The sequence below is a fragment of the Triticum urartu genome, chromosome 5, assembly GCF_003073215.2.
Source record: "Triticum urartu cultivar G1812 chromosome 5, Tu2.1, whole genome shotgun sequence".
Classification (NCBI taxonomy): Eukaryota; Viridiplantae; Streptophyta; class Magnoliopsida; order Poales; family Poaceae; genus Triticum; species Triticum urartu.
This window is the reverse complement of record NC_053026.1, coordinates 37,674,566-37,693,945: the sequence shown is the minus strand read 5'-3', so window position 1 is coordinate 37,693,945 and position 19,380 is coordinate 37,674,566. Positions and strand designations below refer to the sequence as shown.

Here is a 19,380-nt window from a genome sequence, read left to right as displayed (position 1 = left end):
CGAGTCGAGGAGGCAGACCATCGGGGAGGAGGCACCGACGAGGCATCCGTGGCGGCGGGATCGTCGGGGGCGGGGGTGTGGTCGCCATCGGCGCGGCGAGGGGCGCCGTCGAGGGAGAGGGAGATGGGAGCGTGACGTGGCGGGGGACGGAGCCGACGAGAGCGGCGACGTGCGCGCCAGGCGCGGCGACAGGATCGAGTCCTCCCCGATCCAGATCGGGGGTGAGAGGGGAGCGAATGTGGGGGAGGAAAGTGGGGGCGAGTGGGAAGGGAACCAGCTAGGGTTCGGCTCGGGGTGGGTAAGGAGAGCAAGGGGGGTGGCTGGGCCGGCTTGGTCTGCTGGGCTGGCTGGGCCGCGTGGGTGTCCAGCTGGGCCAAGAGGCCCAGCGGGGGGGGGGGGGGTTCTCTTTTTATCTTCTTTTTTTGTTATTTTGTTTTTCTTTTCTGTTTTTGTGTTTTCTTTTCCTTTTATTTATTCTTTCCTGCTTTATTGTAGTTGCATTCTATTTTAGTAAAACATACACCTAGTATCTAAATTAGTATTACAACCTAGTCCATAGTCACAAAAAGTTTAGACCCCAAATAACTTACTTTGACATTCTATTAAATATAAAAGTTATTCAAATAATCATTTTTACTACTGTTTTATTCATCTCATAGTATTTAAACATTTTATAAATGTGTGGTTTTTCCCCCATAATTATCTATGCAATATTTGGTTCACTCCGTACATTTTGGTTTTAATATTTGAAAACTTTTATTGTTTGCCAAATTTTGAATTTGAATTTGAATCGGTTTCGAACTAACTGGAGATTAGCAACTATAAACGAGGTGACGTGGCATCATTAGCAGAGGATCTCTGTAGCTTAATTACCGGGCGTCACAATCTTGGTAATCCTGACATCAACCAAGACAATATGGACATTTGGGTCCTTGTTGATACGCCTCCAGTTCTACCGCTATGTGAGTTTCTCAAACATAGTTATTAGCTAATTTATATTGTTTATTTCAAAATAGTTGACAGCTTATTTTTATTGTTCAAAGAATGTGCGGTAGATGGTAGACAAAACCCACTACACCGATGGCTCCGAATTAACAACTTACAAGGAGAAAAATCATCTGGTCGGATTTTGTACTGACATTGAAAATTACATTATCCACAAACAAATTCCTCAACATTATGGTAAATACGTGCCACTAGTGCATGTGTTCAACTACGGTAACTACCATGGAGATACCCTGGTAAGATTTTTACTATTACGACATCCGTGCATCTTTTGCATACTTCTAAAACTAGTACATCATTGCTAACTATGAAGTTATTACTATGTTTTTCAACAGATAATCCCAGAGAATTGTGTGCCTCATATGATGTATCTGAAAGGTAGTGTTAATGTTTTGAACATACAGCCAGGTCATCCTACGAATCTCAACTGTCCATACGAGATTTCTAAAAGAAGTGGAGACATGAAAATCAAAGGATGGAAAAAAATGTATGGACAGTCTTAAGGAGCTTCTTGAAAGCAAAAGGAAGCGAAGCGCAAGAATTGGAGACAGGATGTTCTCCATTCTCCATAATAGAGAGTCAGGGTCTATATTGTTTTATGCTATTTTAGCTTAAATAGGGTATTTAGGTCCGGCCTAATATTGATGATCATGTGCTGATAAACAATTAAGTAGGGTTGGTTCGAAGATTATCAAGATGATGATCGTATGACTTGTTATGAATAACGAGTAGAAGGTGTATGATGATGATTAGTAGGACTTGTTAGGATTAGTATTACTTTCGACAAACTCGATACTCGCGGTCTTGAGACTTGTAATGTTTTATCTTTGTTCGGTCTTTTCAATTCGGAGACTAATATGATGAATTGTATTCGGAGACTAATATGATGAATTGTATTCAGAGACTAATCTTCTATTGTATTCGATGAATCTGTTGTTGATGTGTGCTGTCTATATTTTGTCCAATTATACATTTTGTAACCCGTGCAAAAAACAGAAAAATAAAAAATAAAAAAACCTAATATTCATACTAATGGCGCATCACATCAAAGTGCGCCATTAGTATGTCAAAGGATACTAATGGCGCATCATTAAACAGTGCGTCATTAGTATGCCGAAGTTACTAATGGCGCATCCTGTTGTTGTGCGCCATTAGTATGCCAAAGCACCTGGGTATACATGGCCCCTGGGAGGCATACTAATGGCGCACTATTGTATATACTAATGGCGCATCCGGGGTGCGCCATTAGTATACCAGATACTAATAGCGCACCGGTGGTGCGCCATTAGTAAAATATACTAATGGCGTGGTAGTAATGGCGCACCACTAATGCGCCATTAATGGCCAAATTAGGTGCGCCTTTAGTAGGCCTTTTCCTAGTAGTGGGAACCAACAGCTATATATACCCCCAATGGATTACGCCAGCGGTTGCATGAAAAACAATGGTTAACATATATATACTTCATGATATATATAAAAAGTGCATGCAGTGACAATCTCACCAACATCAATTATACTGAAACTGGAGATAAATGAGCATAGAAGTGATGTCTGATCATATAGAGAAAAGTCAAATACCACTGTATCAAAGACGACCAGAATTCAGTAATTCACACATAGGGCAGTACACTAATAAATTCACACAGATAAGCTGCACAAATAAGCATATAAATGATGTCTGGTCATATAGAGAAAAGGTCAAATACTACTGCATCAAAGATAAGGCAGTACACTAGTAAATTCACACAAACATAGGGCAGGGCACTCGATCAATCGTCGCAGCTAGCATAATGCACGCTCTACGTTATTGCACTCAATATTCATCAGTCTCTCATCATCAGTACCTCACGAGTCATGAGAGGATCCATAGACATGATCCGCTGCTTGCCCTGCTTCCCAGTCCTACTCGCGGCCGAGGATGAGGGCCAGGAAGCTGATGGTGTCTCCCGCCGCGCAGACGAAGATGCCCACGGTTGAGCAGATCCTGAAGAAGAGGTCTCCTGGGTCGGCGACGAGGAAGAGGCGGGCTAGCGCGGCGTAGAAGCAGTGGCCGCCGATGGTGAGCGCGAGCGCGAGGTAGGCGAGGGCACGGCGGACCCAGCGACGGCGGCACTGGAGACGCAGCGCCAGCGCCGCTGCGGCCGCCTGGAGCGCGACGCAGCACAGCATCCCGATACCTAGGGCGTTCATCACAGCTTCCTCCGCGTCCGTCAGCAGGCCGCACCGAAGAAAGAGGGAGGACTGCGGAGGAGGAAATTCAGAACGCGAAGGAACATGAATAGCGACGTGGAAGAGCTCGCCGACTCGTCTTTACATGGCTGCACTGGACGTGGAAGAGCTCGAGTGCGTAGGCCAAGCCGAAGGAGAACACGAAGGCGAAGGCGAAGGAGAAGGCGGTCACGAGCACCCACTCGCTGACCTCTCGGACAACATCCGGACGAGGCGTCTTCTTCGCCACGGTCACCGGTAGCAGATGAGGAAGAGGCGTCTTCTCGCTGCCAGTGCCATCCATGGATCCAGCCTTCTTCTGCGGGGACTCCATGGATCCAAGGCTCCAAGCTAGCTAGTCAGGACAAGTGGACAAGAAGAAGATGAAGCATTAGCATGAAAGTGAAGCATCTCCGGGAACGGGGACACGGAGGAGGAGGGGATGGACTCACCGCCGCTCGTCGATCGATGTGAGAGATGCTTCCCTACTCCTGTACTGATCCCTAGCGTGACTATGGTGTGGTGTTGGAGCCTGGAGGCGGAGGACTATGGTGTGGAGCCGAGACGATGCAAAGGGACGCAGCGTGGGCGCCCACCACGACGTGTCGATCGAGCCGCGCGCGCGCACACAGAGGCCCATGTGACTGTGGACAAAGGAAACCACGGGGAAGGAGAGGGCATGCCATCTTTGGCAATGCAATGGGATGCTTAATTTGCTGGCAGATGCACAAAAGTGTGAGTGAACCACAGCACACACATGACATGCAGTAAAAAATTAGCTAGCTTATTTTAGCTACACGCGCGCGGTCATTTTCAACTAGTGTGATTTCTAGTAACACCATTCTTAACGACGGGTGCCAAATCGATCATTTTAATAAGCTAGCTTCTAAGACATTTTAGGAAAATTGTTTCATTATTTTTAATATCCTTCTTTATGCATGATTGGATGTCATTAGCGGATGCAACCTTAACTTTGAGTTACATTGTGTAATACCATGTGACACTGGGTTTTTCACGAGATCATTCCTGAGCTTATTTATCTTTGTTGAGAATGGATGATGGGGCTTCAAAGTTTTGCATTGTCATCTTGACATTTATCATCTACTTGAAAAGCGTGTCCAAAGAAGGAAGAAAGTGATGGCCACTGATGACACGTCTCCACCAAGGCATAAAGTGCTGAGCCATCACGTGCTTCCCAACAATCCGTGCTTTCAAGGCATTATCTTGAGTGAGCTTAATTTTTCTCCCTTTTATCCCTTTTCATTTTTTTTTAATTTCTAGGCGATGTCAATATACATAAGTAATTCTCTATTAGTTCTCCTTCTTTCTCATTACTTTACCGGGAAGAGACCAGCTCCTATGAAGGAATTAGCTTTGCTCTAATCGTAACAATCCAGATATTGTTGTAAAGCCTAAAGCCTAACCCTAAACTATAAACCTTAAAATATATAAACCCTTGCTTTAATAAAGTGAGATGGTCATTAGTTAATCTCTTCTGAACACATGGAAAATCTATCACTTGGGAAAAAAATTCAAGATCCTTGCATGCTAATCCATCACATGCTCACATATCAAATGACCATGCCTCTAAACTATTTTTACTAGGACAACTAACTTTTCTTTAGCGCAAACTGAGGTTCGAAGAATCTATGACATAACGAGATCACAACTTAAGTTTGACCATTATATTAATGTAGCTTGCGTCAGAATTCATATCAGGTTACAAATGCGCATCAAGTTATTTCTGATTGATCAAGGGGAATTCCGCTGTAAGAAATCAACTGAAGATTGGCTCCTAAAATGGGATAACAACCCTTAACTACCATGATGCACGAGTGTGCATGTGTCTCCTAGACTCATTTGCCACCCTGATGGCGGACAGACAAAATAAACTCATCATCATCGAGTCTAACCAGATCATTCCCAAATGAGCTGAAATTTGGAGGAGTGGGTCTTGCCATGGTGTAGAGACTATAGAAATATAGTGAACATTAATCTGAACCAGGAAAAAATGCCACTTGAATTTATTGGACAAAAGAAAGAAAAAGCAAAGGATTGAGATGGGATTTTTGAAACTTGATGATGGTTTGGTTGGAACGAGCAAGATGAAGATGAAGGGAAGGAGTTCCACACAAGATCACAACAAAATTAAATATGTCACAAACAAAGCAATGATGATTATGATGCATGATGCAAAACAATGATAAGAGGCAACAACAAATTATACAACATCCAACATAGATGATACAATTAACGTAGGCATTACATATGGGTTGTTACTGACTAGGATGAAGCCGGCCGTCCTGTACGGCGATCCGTAGTTGTGCATTCTAATCCACCATATGACATAACGAGATCGTCAAGTTAAGTTTGACCATGAAATTAATGTAGCTTGCGCCAGAATTCAAATTAGGTTACATATGCACATCAAGTTGTTTATAATTGATCAAGTGAAATTCTAGCATAGGAAATCAAGAAGATTGGCAACTAAAATGGGCTAACAATGCTTAAATACCATGATGCATCGGATGTGCATGTTCCCCCTCGACTCATGTGCCACCGTGATGGCGGACAACAAGATAAACTCATCATCACCTAAGCTCGCAATGCCAACATCTCAATGATATTCGTTGTTTCCATGTGTACGTTGTGTGAAGGTGACACCTTAAGATCGATATTATGCGGAGGCTATTGGAGGTTGCTAGATGTGCATAGTGTCAGTCCCGGGGCGCTACAAAACATTTCATCAAACACCTTCAATACACATTCACACAATCCGACTTTTCTACCAACTGATAAACTCAATCGGCAACAAAATTTTCATGGGTTGATCTTTTTATCAAAATGTGTGTAAAAACAATTATTCTAGAATTAGGAGGCATATTGACCACTCCTAGTGCACACATCTAAAAAAAGGTCATATAAATGATGTCTGGTCATATGGAGAAAAGGTCGAATACTAAGATGGCCATAATTCAGGGTAACACATTACACAAATACTTCCTCCGTAACATAATATAAGCCGTTTTTTACATTATAATTGTTTTAAGAAATGTCTTATATTAACTTACAGAGGGAGTACTATCCAGTATCGTCGATCTATCCAATTAATAGTACACTAGTAGATTCAGACATACAGCACTTGATGAATTATACCAAAGCTGGATAAATAAGCATATAAATGATGTCTGAGCATATAGAGGAAAGGTCAAATACAACTGCATCAAAGACGACAACAATTCATAAACTTTTATATGACTTTATAGATCACTATTGATCATTAGTGATCTAAAAAGTCATATAAAAGTTTACATAGGGTGTATTAACTAGTATCATGGTGTGGGAAGAGAGCCAAGACCATTGCCTAATTTCTTTGCTTGCAATTGCATGCTATATATGGTGTGGAGTGAGTGAAGCCCACCCAAGACACACAAGGATAGTACAAACATGCACATGGGTAGTAGCAGCAGCAGCAGTAGTACCAGCTATAGTATCATCAGCAACGCACTGTTAGTTGGTTGTTTAATTTTCAGTGCCGAAAGATATGATCGGCATGCAAGGTGGTGTTGCCACGACGGCCAGGTGCGAATGCACGGCACTCTGCATCTGTGCATCACACCTACGAAGGTCTCCTGCGGAGGAGCGCGGTCACGACCGCACCAACATGCAGTGCAATACGTCTATATGGTCACGACGCCCTCTCGTCCTGACCTGAAGTCCTGAACGGAGAGAACCTCCGGCAAGGCACGGTCGATGCCCGCCAGCGTTATGCTGCAGGCGACGCGGCCGATTGCCGTCCATCTTTTATGCCGCTGTACGTTGGCCGCTCTCCTGAACGTCGTCCTACTTACTTCGCTGGCTGCCGTGGTACTACTTACTTGGCTCACGTGAATGCTTGGCTCGCAGGTCGCCGTGAGCAACCGGCCTGCAAGTATTCAAAGCCGGTCGATCGATTTGGTTCTGCTGTTGCTCTACATGGCTACACGCACAAGCTGGCAAGAATATGGATTGCTGCAATGCAATGCATGCATGGATCAATGCATGGAGCTGCGAGCTACCATGCCCATCCACTCCACCAAGCTAGGACCAGCTATCTAAGGGCATCTCCAGCCGTTCGGCCCCCTAGAGCACCTAAATAGAGCGGCCTGGGGGCGTGCCGGCGCTAGTTCGGCCTCTGGGGGCGACCTAGCTCCCAGTCACGTCCTCAAGCGCCGGCCTTAGGATGCGAGAAATTTAAACTTGGTCGTTCCCGCTCTCAAAAGACGCCGCAAATCCGGCGATCGGACGTAGTCTGGCGTTACAAAAAACAGAGCGCCGCACGCCGCAAGTTCGCATGCGCAATGATTCACTCGGCGGGGTCGGCTTCAGGCGTTGGCGGAGTCGGCGTGCGCGGGCTCGGCGGTGTCGGAGCTGCTTCGGTGCTGGGCTGTGTCGGCACGGCTTCGGCACTGCTGGGCGGCGATGTAGAGGCGTCGTTCGGGCTTGGCGTCCGTGTGGTCGTGGGCGCGGGAGCTTGCGGCGTCGGCATCGTCGGCGTTGCCGTCTGCATCTGGTTCAGGATGAGGCCGCGCTCCGCCATGTACCACGCCCTGAGCTGCTCGTCGTTGCTCTAGAGTATGTCCGCCCCGCCCATCAGAAAAGCCATATCGGTGTTCCTCTTCTTCGCGGCGACGTTCGTCCGGAGCAGGTCGAGCTTGATGGCGCTGTTCTTCATCAGCGACGACCACCGCGCCTCGGTCTTCTCTTCACGTAGGACGGCCTGGGCCTGGGCGTCGGCGAGGCAATGCTCGATGGACTCCTGCACTCGCGCAGTTGCCGCGTCGGCGTTTTTCCCCTTCTTTGCCAATTTGTGGCCGTCCGGCCGCCCCTCTCACGCGCCCGGAGTTGTCGCGTCCGGCTTGTATGTCTCCTTGGCCTTGTCGAGGGTATGTCGGACTTCTGCCCACTTCTCGCATTTGTCAATGCGCTTGTAGACGTGGAGGTGCTTGAAGTCGGCGTCTTAGTTGTCGCGTCGATACATGGTGAACATACGCAGCAGCTGCGCGGAGGAACAAACAGTTGGCGGGCGGCGGGCGTTGACGACGAAGAGATGCGGGCGAACGGCGTGCGTACCTGATCCTCGACGCTGGCGCCGCTCTCCGGGCGAGCCACGACCTCCTCGACGATTTCATGCCATTTGTTGCACGCCAACTGGATACGCCCCCAATGGTTCGTCATCGCCTTGGAGCCGCGCTACATGTAGACGCCTTTGAAGTACGGGTCGACGAGCTTCCGCTCGTCGAACTCGGCCTTGATGCGGTCCCAGTACGTCTCGAAGCTCTGGTTCGTGCCGGTGGTCGGGTCGAGGCAGACGGCTTTCCATGCTTCGGTGAGGCATTCCTCCTCCTTGAATGTCCACTTGATGCGCGCTTCGCCTATCCTAGCCGCCCGCTTCTTCTTCTGGCGCCCCTTCGTCGGACCAGGAGCTGGCTCCTCCTCCTCCTCGTTCTCGTCCTCGTCCTCCTCCTTGGGTTCCTGCGCTTCGTGCGCGTCCTCGCCGTAGACGTAGCCGAGCTCGGCCTCCATGTCGCCGCTGAGATCCACTACCTCGTCCTGGGTTGCGAATCCGGGAGTCGCGGCGGCCGCGGTCGATCCTGTCGCGATGATGTCGTCCATGTCGGCTCTTGTGTCGTCCGTGTTGCCGAGGTGCGAGAAGGGCAGCGGCCCACAGCGGAGATGGGGCGTCGGTGTGGTCGCGTAGGCGGCAAGTAGTTGTATGGAGGGTACTGCACGCCGACGAAGGCGGGCGAGGGTGTGCGCGTCGCGGGGTGGCCATGGGAGAAGGTCACGTTTGGGTTGAACCCCCCATGCGCGTCGCCGTCGGCGTAGCCGGGTGACGACGATCCCCATGGAGATCCAACGCCTTGCTGTCCCCAGGGCGCGTACTGGGCGTGGCTGACGACGGGTGGATTCATCATCCCCACGTGGTCGACCGATGAGGAAGACGCCGCCGCACGCGCCGCGTTGTCGTGGGCCTTCTTGGCAATGGCCCTGTTCCGCCGGTCGGTGGTGACTGCGTCGCGTCGCTGAACTTCCACCCTCCACTCGACGTTCGACATGCCCGGTGGCTTCGATGGTGGCGCCCTCGGCTTCCTCTGTTTCGGCTGGGCCACGGTGCCAGTGGCGTACTTCTTCGGCGGCATGGCGGCGACTGGAAGGCGAGCTGGAGGGGGTTTGGCGGGAGAAAGGGAGGGAATGGCGGTAGGAAGGCGAGCGAGCGGAGGAGATGCGAGGGAAAAGCATCAAGAAGCGGCGGGAAAAGGCCCTCGGGTCGCTGCCAGGGCGGGCCCACGCGCCTTTTTCGCTTGTGCCGGCTCCCCAAGCGCCCCCCAGGGCACCGGGTTCGGTCTGGGTCTGCCGGCACCAGTTTTTGGCCCGAGCCGGCGAAAAAGGACCTTCTGGGGACGTAACTGGGTTTTTTTTGACGCCGGCGCGGCAAAATCGCTTGGGGAGGACTTATTGGGGACGCGGCTGGAGATGCCCTAAAACTCCGGCCAGAAGTATGTGTCTGTGTCTGTAGACCAAAGGAAGGCACAACATCAGCACGATCTCAACGGAAGACCAGCCCATCGAGAGAGTCATTTTGCACCTAAAAATTCAACCCAAAAATATGTGCACCAACCCGACGGCTGATCCCCGACGGACTAGTTGCGTGTGTGTGAGAGAGAGATAGAGAGAGAGAGAGAGAGAGAGAGAGAGAGGCAATAATGGCACCCACGACGTCCGGTGCCGGCGCTTGATCTCATGGTAGAAGAAAGTTGCATCTGGGGAGAGCAGATACCATCTTTGGCAATGTTCCATTTTCTTGCAATTGGAGTAAAGCTCATCTTAACTCTGCACGGTCGCTTTCAACTAGAGTAATTTCTAGAATAGCATACGCATGTAAGTAACGTATAACATGCTTCGTGCTATATTAATTAACACTCACTCATGCCACTCTAAATTGGTAGCTCATCTCATGTAAGCAAGCATACGATGATCTCTAATGTCAGTGACGACGATCAAACAATGGAAACTGCGGAGCGCGTATACTCGAACAGGAATGCGAGTGGTGTGAACCACTGAAGCTCACACACACACACACACACACACACATGCGTACATGCATGGCAGTAAAAGGCCATAGCTGCTGCACAGTGTGATTTACAACTATGGCAATTTCTACTCCAGCTATTCAAATACCGCACCGGCCCCATCTGAGTAGTAGCGGACGCATGTATTGTACTCCTCCTGCTTTCTGCACTAGCAGTCCTAGCTAGCTATCCACCCAGTGCCGTTCCATTTGCGCCAAGTAGCTTCCCCCAACCCCCATATCCACTCTGACGACTAGTGTGGTTCAGCCAACGTTATGATCACGGTCTACGGATGCACTATACGTCTGTATGTTACCACACCACCTTCCCAGTTTGCAAGCTCTGGCATGTAGGTGGCGTTAGTTCCTTGTTTAATTTTCTCTCCCCAAAGATATATGTGATTAGCACTAGCTGGTTAATTAATTTCAAGAAGAAAGAGGAAGAGAAATAAGGATTTCGGACAGGAGGCGCTTCCCTTCCATAGCTGGTGGATTTTCAACTAGCGCGTATGATTTCCAGTATCATATTCATGCATGCACCACTCTTAACGACGGGGTGGGGGTGGCTCATCAATCATTTTGATCAACTTGCTTCTAAAACATTTTAGCTGAATCATTTGATTCTTTCTAATATCCTTTTTTTTGCATGATTTGATCTCGTTAAAGGATGCAACCTTAACTTTGAGTTACATTGCATATTACTACGTGAGGGATCATCGATTTGGTTTTCCCGAAACCATTAATGAGCTTATTTATATTTACCTTTGTTGAGAAAATGGGTGGTGGCACTCCGAAGGTCTAGATGCTCATCTTGACCATTCATCTACTCGAAAAGCATGTCAAAAGGAGAAAGAAAGTAATGGCGATTGATGGCATGCCTCCACCAAGGCATAAAGTGAGGAGTCATCGTATGCTTCGCGGCAACTCATGCTTTCAAGACATTGTCTTGAGTTAACTATTTTTTACTTGTTTTCAAAAAAATTATAATTTCTAGGTGAGGACAATAAACCTAAGTCATTCTCTATTGTTTTTCCTTCTTTCTCTATACTTTGTCCGGGAAGAGACCGACTCATTTGCAACAATTAATTTGTTTTGCTTTTAAAAAAGTTAACAATTCAGATGATGTTGCACGACCCAAGCTAGTTTCTTTAACAAAGTGACATGGTCATGGCTTAATCTCTTCGAACACATGGAAAACCTAGCATATTAGTCCCTCACATTCTCACATACCAAATGACTATGCCTCTAAACTATTTTTGCTAGGACCACTAAAATTTGTTTAGCGCCAACCGACACTCGGAGAATATGTGACATAACCGATTGTCAAGATAAGTTCAACCATCAAATTAATGTAGCCTACGCGGGAATTCAGATCAGCATACATATTCACATCAAGTTGTAAATATATTTTTATAATTGATCTAGTGGAATTATGGCATAGGAAATCAAGTGAAGATTGGCTCCTTAAATGGGATAACAATGCTTAACCACCATGATGCACCAAAGGTGCATGTTTCCCCTTGGCACATGTGCTTCCTTCATGGCGGATATGCAAGATAAACTCGTCATCACCGAAGCTCGCAATTCCCACATCTCAATGATGCATGCCGTGGTGTCCCATGCATGATGCGCCTTCGTGGCACTCTCATGGCGGTTGTTTCTCAAGCGGTCACCCTGCGTCGTGTTGAGCTATGTCACACCACCATGGCCTTCTTCTTCATTACCCGCCATGCCATCACCACCTTTAACTCCTCTTCCACCATTGCAAGGAGACCGGTGGTAAGGAACCAGAACACCGCCCACTTGGGCCACTTGGCTGGATCCACTGATTCAGCTTCCTCCATGGCCTAAAGGACCTCGCCATCTCTTCGTCATCCATCACCTCGCTCACCGCCATGGCTTTCGCGTTGAGGGAGCTTGTCGTCAGGAACCACGAGTTGATCTAGCAGAGGCGGGCAAGCATCGGCGCATCCCCGCCAGTGATCAGCGCCATCTTCACTTCCCTTCTGGCCATCGAGGCCAGGGATCCGCACCCAATTGAAGTCAACCATAGTCCCCCACCCCCCCACCCCCGTCTTGCAGTGAGACAGATCTAGCAAAGTGGAGGAACGGGGAGCAAGAGAGGGTGAATGTGGAGCAGCAGAGGCGACCAACTGAATCCAGTCACCCTGATACGTCCATATCTCCCCTCGCCATTCCTGAGGTCCACACCATGCACCGAGTCCAGCAGCGTCAGGACATGTGCCAGATGACACGGGAAACGTACCTCGTCATCCACTGAAATTTGTTCCTCTCGCCGACACGATCGTGAATCTACCACACCTCCTCGGTAGTCCGGGAGGATCAACTGATGCATCGCCGCCGGCCGGAGAAGCGCTCTATGCTGGTACACGCACACGCCGGCCGCCCGGAGATCCGGGAAGAACCTCACTTCCCAACGCGTGTTGAAGCATGGGTCGTACGCGACGCTCTTCCCAATGTGTCGATTCATCATCACCGGAAACTACTAGTGAAGCCCCGCTTGGCCAGAAATGATATACTCCCTCCGTTCCGAATTATTTGTCTCAGGTATGGATGTATCTAGATGTATTTTAATTCTAGATACATCCATTTCTATGACGAGTAATTTAGAACGGAGGGAGTAGTTGTTTGTTGGAATCGATCTGTGGTTTTCCGTCTTGTGGACTGAAGCAAAATATGCTAATCTTCTCAGCTCTCGTTGATGGAATCTATGGAAACATATACATGGGATGTGAAATATGGGAAAGGTCATTTTCTTTGGCAAACAAAGGCCACAGAGCGCGCCCACAAGCTTAATTACAAAAATAGTCCTGGGGCAGGCTATACAAGTATTGATGATCTGTTCACAATCATTCCGGCTTAGTTCAACGGAGGCTTAATTCCCTGAACTGGTCCAACTTGGCTTGGGCTTTGCCTCGCATTGATGCATGGAGGGAGGGTACGAGCATGCGTGTCTCCCGATGTGTGCTTCTGCAGTTTATGCGTGGTCGTGGCATGCAAAACTCAAGAGAACGTCACGTGCGCGCACCTTAGCTACCCTGCACCGATCACCACTCTGCACTGCGCTGCGCGTAGTACTGAAACTAGCCAGCAGCCAGCCATGCCCAACCACCAAGCTAGGACGTAGGACCAGCCGATCGAGAGGGTCAGCTCAGGTCACTCCTCACCCAAAAATCTAACAGACCAATCATTTCCAAGTCACATTTATACGCCAGCGCCCGTTGGTTGCCACACGACTGAAACACAATGAATGGCTCAACTCAACACCAGAAACAACATGAGTGAGTGAGTGTGTGCATTCATACATATATATGCATATGAACTGAACTGCAAACAGTGTCACAAAACATTGATTCATATAATGCCCAAGAAGCTAGCTGGATATAATTAAGCATCTCGCTGATCATCACAACAATTCACAAGATAATTAAAATCACACGTACGGCACCCAGTCAGTTTGACACAGCATTATACTGCAAGCCCCATACTACATATTATTCAGAGTACCTCAGGAGTTTGGGCATCCATGCCTTTCCCTGATCATCAAACACACATGCGGTCCAAACTTCCAACTGAAGAACATTACGATGCATGCACGACAAGATTCAGAGTAAAAGTTGGAAATAACGGAAGCCACCCTAAACATTAGCTGAATAATGAAATGCAGGAATGAAATTAGCACAAGCAAAGCAAACAGGCAGTGTAAGAAGACATCTGTAAAGTACATGCATGTAACCTGAACATTTTCCTCTGCACTTTATTTCCCTGTCTCAAAAAACACATGTAAGCGAGTGAGGTTACGCGCTAAAAATCATTATGAGGCGTTTATCGGTGGAGAATTTTACAGGAACTTTAAGTTGCATTTGCACAGCTCTAGAAAACTTCTTGATCATCAAAGTAAGTTGAAACTTGGAACCAAAATTGAAACAACATAAATGTCTCTATGAATACTAACTGCAGTACCAATTTCAGCAACATCAATTTGACCCAAGATAAGCTAATTATGCATGTGAGTCACTGAGTATATATGCATATAAGCATAACTGCAATTATTCTGTATGCTGAAATAAAACTATAAGCTAAATTTCTTTAATTTGCTAGCTGTACCCCAACAATCTTCTAGAGGTTCAGGGGAACCAACAGCTATACCCCCAATGGATTATGCCAGCGGTTGCATGAAAAACAATGTTTATCATAAATATACTTCATGAATATATATAAACTGCAGTGACACTCTGACCAACATCAATTATACCGAAGCTGGATAAATAAGCATATAAATGATGTCCGGTCGTATAAAGAAAAGGTCAAATACTACTGCATTAAAGACGTCCACAATTCACACATAGGGAGTACACTAGTAAATTGATACACACATAGGGCAGGGCACCGCAAAGTCATATTGCGCGGTTCCGTCTCCTACCGGCGATAATCTTACGATTCCATAGCTGCTTTAAGATTTGGTCTAAAAAAACACTTATTTTCCTCTTTCTACTATACAAACTGAATACCCAGTCTAATACAGCTACTGTCCCACACCATTTGTCCTCGCATGGCAGGCATTGATGTTACAGCTCACTCTCCCTCTTTTCTCGCACACGCGCATGCATATGTCTTTCCGCTCTTCATTGCAAACAAATCCATGGACTTTTTTTTCATCTTGACCAAATAAAAATATTTATATCTTTTAAAATTTAAGTTCATTTTTGAAATAATTTATATATTTGAACACCTAGCGCCAAGACCCTTAGAAGTAAACCAATTTTGGATATATTTCAAACACGTTTAAATTTGAATGTTTCACATTTCATATGTGAAACAAACCTATTTCACTTGAACAATGTGTTTTTTCTGAAACAAGACAGTGGAAGTGAAATATTGGTTTTGAAAGTGAAAAAAAATTATGAAACTGAAATGTGAAATTGTGAAACTGATTATTTGGAAATGTGTAACCATTTATTTTTAAAAGAGTGAAATTCGTTATTTTAAAAATGTGCAAATGAAATTAATGTGATTTTTGTCAAACAAGCGAGCGAAAAGTGAAAATGTAGCTTCTGAATTGTGAACTAGCAACCACAGAAAGTGGAATTATAATGTATCATTGTGAAACTGATTGCTCGAAAATGTGAAACAATTTATTTCAAAAGAGTGAAATAGTTTTTTTTTATAAATGTACAATTGAAATATATTTTTTATGAAACAAGCCAGTGAAAAATGAAATGTAGGCTATGAATTGTGAAATAGTAACCATGGAAAGTGAAATTCTAGTGTATCATTGTGAAATTGATTATTTGGAAATATGAAACATTTTATTTCAAAAGAGTGAAACAGGTTATTTTACAAATGTACAAATTGAAATAGGTGTTATTTTTGTGAAACAAGGCAGTGGAAAGTGAAATGTTGGGTCTGAATTGTGAAATAGTAAGCACATAAAGTGAATTATAATGTATCATTATGATATTGATTATTCGAAACTATGGAACAATTTATTTGAAAACAATGAAATAGTTTTTGAGTAATGTGCAAGTGAAATATATTTTTGGTGAAACAAGCGAGCGAAAAGTAAAAAGTAGGTTTTGAATTGTGAAATATGCAATTGATATATTATTTTTGCGAAAGAAGACAGTGAAAAGTGAAATGTTAGTTCTGAATTATGAAATAGTAAGCACAGAAGCTGAAATACATTGTTCGCATTTTCAAATAATCAGTTTCAAAATCATATATTATAATTTCATTTTCTGTACTTAATTATTATTTCATAATTCTGAAATATGTTATTAACTTGTTTCAGATTTGTCGAGTGAAATATGTTAGTTCCACATACGTAATGTGAAATGTTGGAATTTAAATGCATTTGAAATATATCCAAGATCGCTCTAGTTTTAAAGGTCTTGGCGTCAAGAGTTCTAATATATAAATTATTTCAAATATGAAATTATGGTTTAAAAGATAAGAATGTTTTTACTTTGCTAAGATGAAATAAAGTCTATGGATTTGTTTGCAAGGGAGAGAAAAGAGGATGATGTATGCGCGTCCCTGTCTGACAAAAAGTAATACTTCGGACCTGCTAGACTGACAAAAGTAGTACTCTATTGGTGGACCAACTACTGAAATACCAATATTTCATAAATAGCGGAAACTATGTATACAACACAATATTTAATATACGGTACAACGTGTCACTAGTTAATTGGCTGCCCAGTCGCTGGTAGGAGACGGAACCGTGCAATTTTACTATTTGGGCAGGGCACTCGATCAATCGTCGTAGCTGGCATACTAATATTCATCAGTCACTCATCATCAGTACATCTCGACCTAATCCATATGTGTTAAGCATTGTACAATATACGGTATGTATATAAACCGTATATTGTAGGTTGTGTGCGTTGTAATCTGTTGGGCTATTCGCAAAAAAAAGTAATCTATTGGGCTGTTCAGATATGATCTTGGGGATCAATCCACGTCTAAACTGCCTATGTATATCTCCTGGCTTCGGCCTTTATTAACGTGAAGGGCGTCCTTGCAGAAGCATACGCTTATTCACATCCCATCTTTTCCACCGCATCTAGTATATCGAGCTCCTCCTCATCTATCATCATGGTTTCGCCCTCCTCATCCCTCTCGGGCACATCATCATCAAAAAACTGACTCGAGAAAACTTGCTAATCTGGAAGGCATAAGTCCTGACACACATCAAGGCGGCAGGTTTGATGGGCTACCTGGACGGCTCGATCAGGGAGCCTCCCGCTGCGATCCTCTCGAAGAAGGATGTCTCCGGCAAAAAGGAGATCACGTCCTCGCCAAACCCCGAACACGCTGTGTGGGTTAACCAAGATCAGCAGATTCTTACGTTTTTTATCTCACCGCTCTCCCATGAGGTCTTACTGCAGGCCAGCTCCTACACCACCACCGCCATGATCCGGAACGTCCTGCTGCAGAGTTTCGCCTCGCAGTCTAGGGCGAGGGTAATACAGCTTCACTCCGCGATCGAACACACTCGCAAAGGGACCTGTCGGCCGCGGCCTACTTCACCAAGATGGTGAGCATCTCCGACGAGCTGGCAGCCGCTGACAAGCCTCTGGATGAGGACGACGTTATCTCCCACATCCTGCAAGGTCTTCTTCACGAACCCGACTACAACGGCCTCGTCTCGGCCATCTCCACCTTGTTAGAATAAATCCGAGGCATACCGTCGATTATCCGAGGACCAAGCAATCACACGGGCACGACATCGAGATTTGTTAACGAGGTTCATTGATATGGCTACATCCCCGGGGCCTAATTATGGGCGCTCCTCCCCATGATACCGCTACAATACCGCATCCGGTCGCCCTGGACACCGGCACATGCCGCCGGCTTCCCCTGCGTTCCGGTGCTATTATGTTGGCATAGGTTACATCGTGTGTCTACCCCCGCTATATATGAGAGGCCTAGGATACAAGTGTCCTATTAGGACACAACCCCACATCCTATGTAAACACAATACAACTCCTAGTCCAACTGTAACCTACCTTGTACACTATATTCGACACAACTCCAACAAACTCCACCTTGGCGAATATACTCCACCACCCTGAATTTGTCCATGCGTCAAACTTTCATGTACATTGGACTTGAGCTTATCCCATGAGAACCACTGCTACTCCAAAGACTCCATATGACTCCACCTGCAACTTGTAGTCCATTCTTTTTTGACAATAATCAACACTCGAGCAAAATTAAGTTCATTGTTACTCTAGTTTGCGTTCCCAACTTCCAGAGTATTCATCCAACGCCATCACACACTGATCACTGACCTGCGTGAAAGTGAACAACTTACATATTGGGTGTCACACATAAGAATTACCTGAACTCAACATCACCGCTCCTTTCTTGACCGCCTGTCTAAAACTTGAAGGAATTTCACCATTGCTTTTAGTCATCCCGAGTCAAATTCGCAGTTGTCTCACTACATGTATGACCACCAGAGCCCTGGCCCGTCTCCATGTCCCGTGCGTACCGCACGCCTCGCCACTATTACCGCGTCGAGCCTCCGCTGTCCCAGTCGAGTCTCAAGGGTCACAAAACCACAGCACTCAACCCCCACTGCAGAGTACCACCGATCATCACCGGCCGATGACGAGTTTCACGCTTCCATCAGACCACTGGGCTCCAGTCCGAACTGCATGTCACTCGCTTTTCCCCCCTTGCTGAATAGGCTTCGATTCTCTGGATCCTTACACCGTAGCCCCTCAATCCAGCTCCACCTTCAACATGACTCCATGGTAGATGATCAGTCCAACCTCGCGCCCCGTCGACATCAAGCTCCGTGTGTACACCACCTTGAATCAACCCCGCGCCATAGTCTTGTCGAAGCCACACAAGCCCTCGGAGCCTGTGCCACGTGTTTTCACGTCCCAGAAGTCGGTCACCATCAGCATCACGCTCCTATGTCGCCGCCGCTGATCCCGCACCGTCTTCTGTACCAACCGACTTGCGTCGATCCGTCAGACTGCCAAGTCCGACCCAGCCGAACTTATCCGACTACACGACATGCTTTAGACTCCACGAACCTTGCGCGCACATCATCTGTCCTGATTTGCGTTGTCGCTGCATCTGTACCATACACGACCCACGTACAAAGCAAAGAACTCCAAAGAAATAGCACCCTGAGCCTTCTTATTTGCCTGTAGCAAACCACCTTAGCTATCCCGAACTATTCTTTTCTTTCTTTGCACACGTACTTAATCAATCCAATTTAGTAGCCATCAAGTCAATGCTCCGGTGACAAGACAAACACCAAAGCAACACCCTTGACTGCAGCGGAACGGCGTCCTTTTTTTCACCAAAACAAATCTCGCATCTAGCTTTCCTTCGGTCCTGTACAACGGGCACGTCTCAGTGGTCCCCTGCGACACGCGCACATCTGCCCGCCAGCCTTGGGGCCTTGGGCCTCTTCGACTAGCTTCAGGCTCCACCGTGTAAGCTCAGTCCGATCGCCATACGACTCCTGTTGTGATTCCGCGTGCAGCCGCCACAATCCGATCTCGCCGACC

At 46.4% G+C, this 19,380-nt stretch overlaps 1 protein-coding gene across 2 annotated transcripts; it reads right to left on the bottom strand.

Annotated features, from left to right (window-relative positions):
• Nucleotides 1-2,569: 2,569 nt before the first annotated feature.
• On the bottom strand, nt 2,570-3,832 carry LOC125555554. 2 transcript variants are annotated; one of them, XM_048718464.1, is made up of 3 exons: nt 3,666-3,832; nt 3,320-3,568; nt 2,570-3,246 (listed from the first exon to the last, which is right to left on the bottom strand). In XM_048718464.1, the coding sequence occupies exons 2-3, from the start codon at nt 3,545-3,547 to the stop codon at nt 2,908-2,910; spliced, it is 567 nt and encodes a 188-aa protein (XP_048574421.1). In that variant the 5' UTR covers nt 3,548-3,568; nt 3,666-3,832; the 3' UTR covers nt 2,570-2,907. The 2 variants fall into 2 exon arrangements, with proteins under 2 accessions (XP_048574421.1, XP_048574422.1); XM_048718465.1 differs by having other exon boundaries at nt 3,320-3,564.
• Between the last annotated feature and the right edge of the window lie 15,548 nt (nt 3,833-19,380).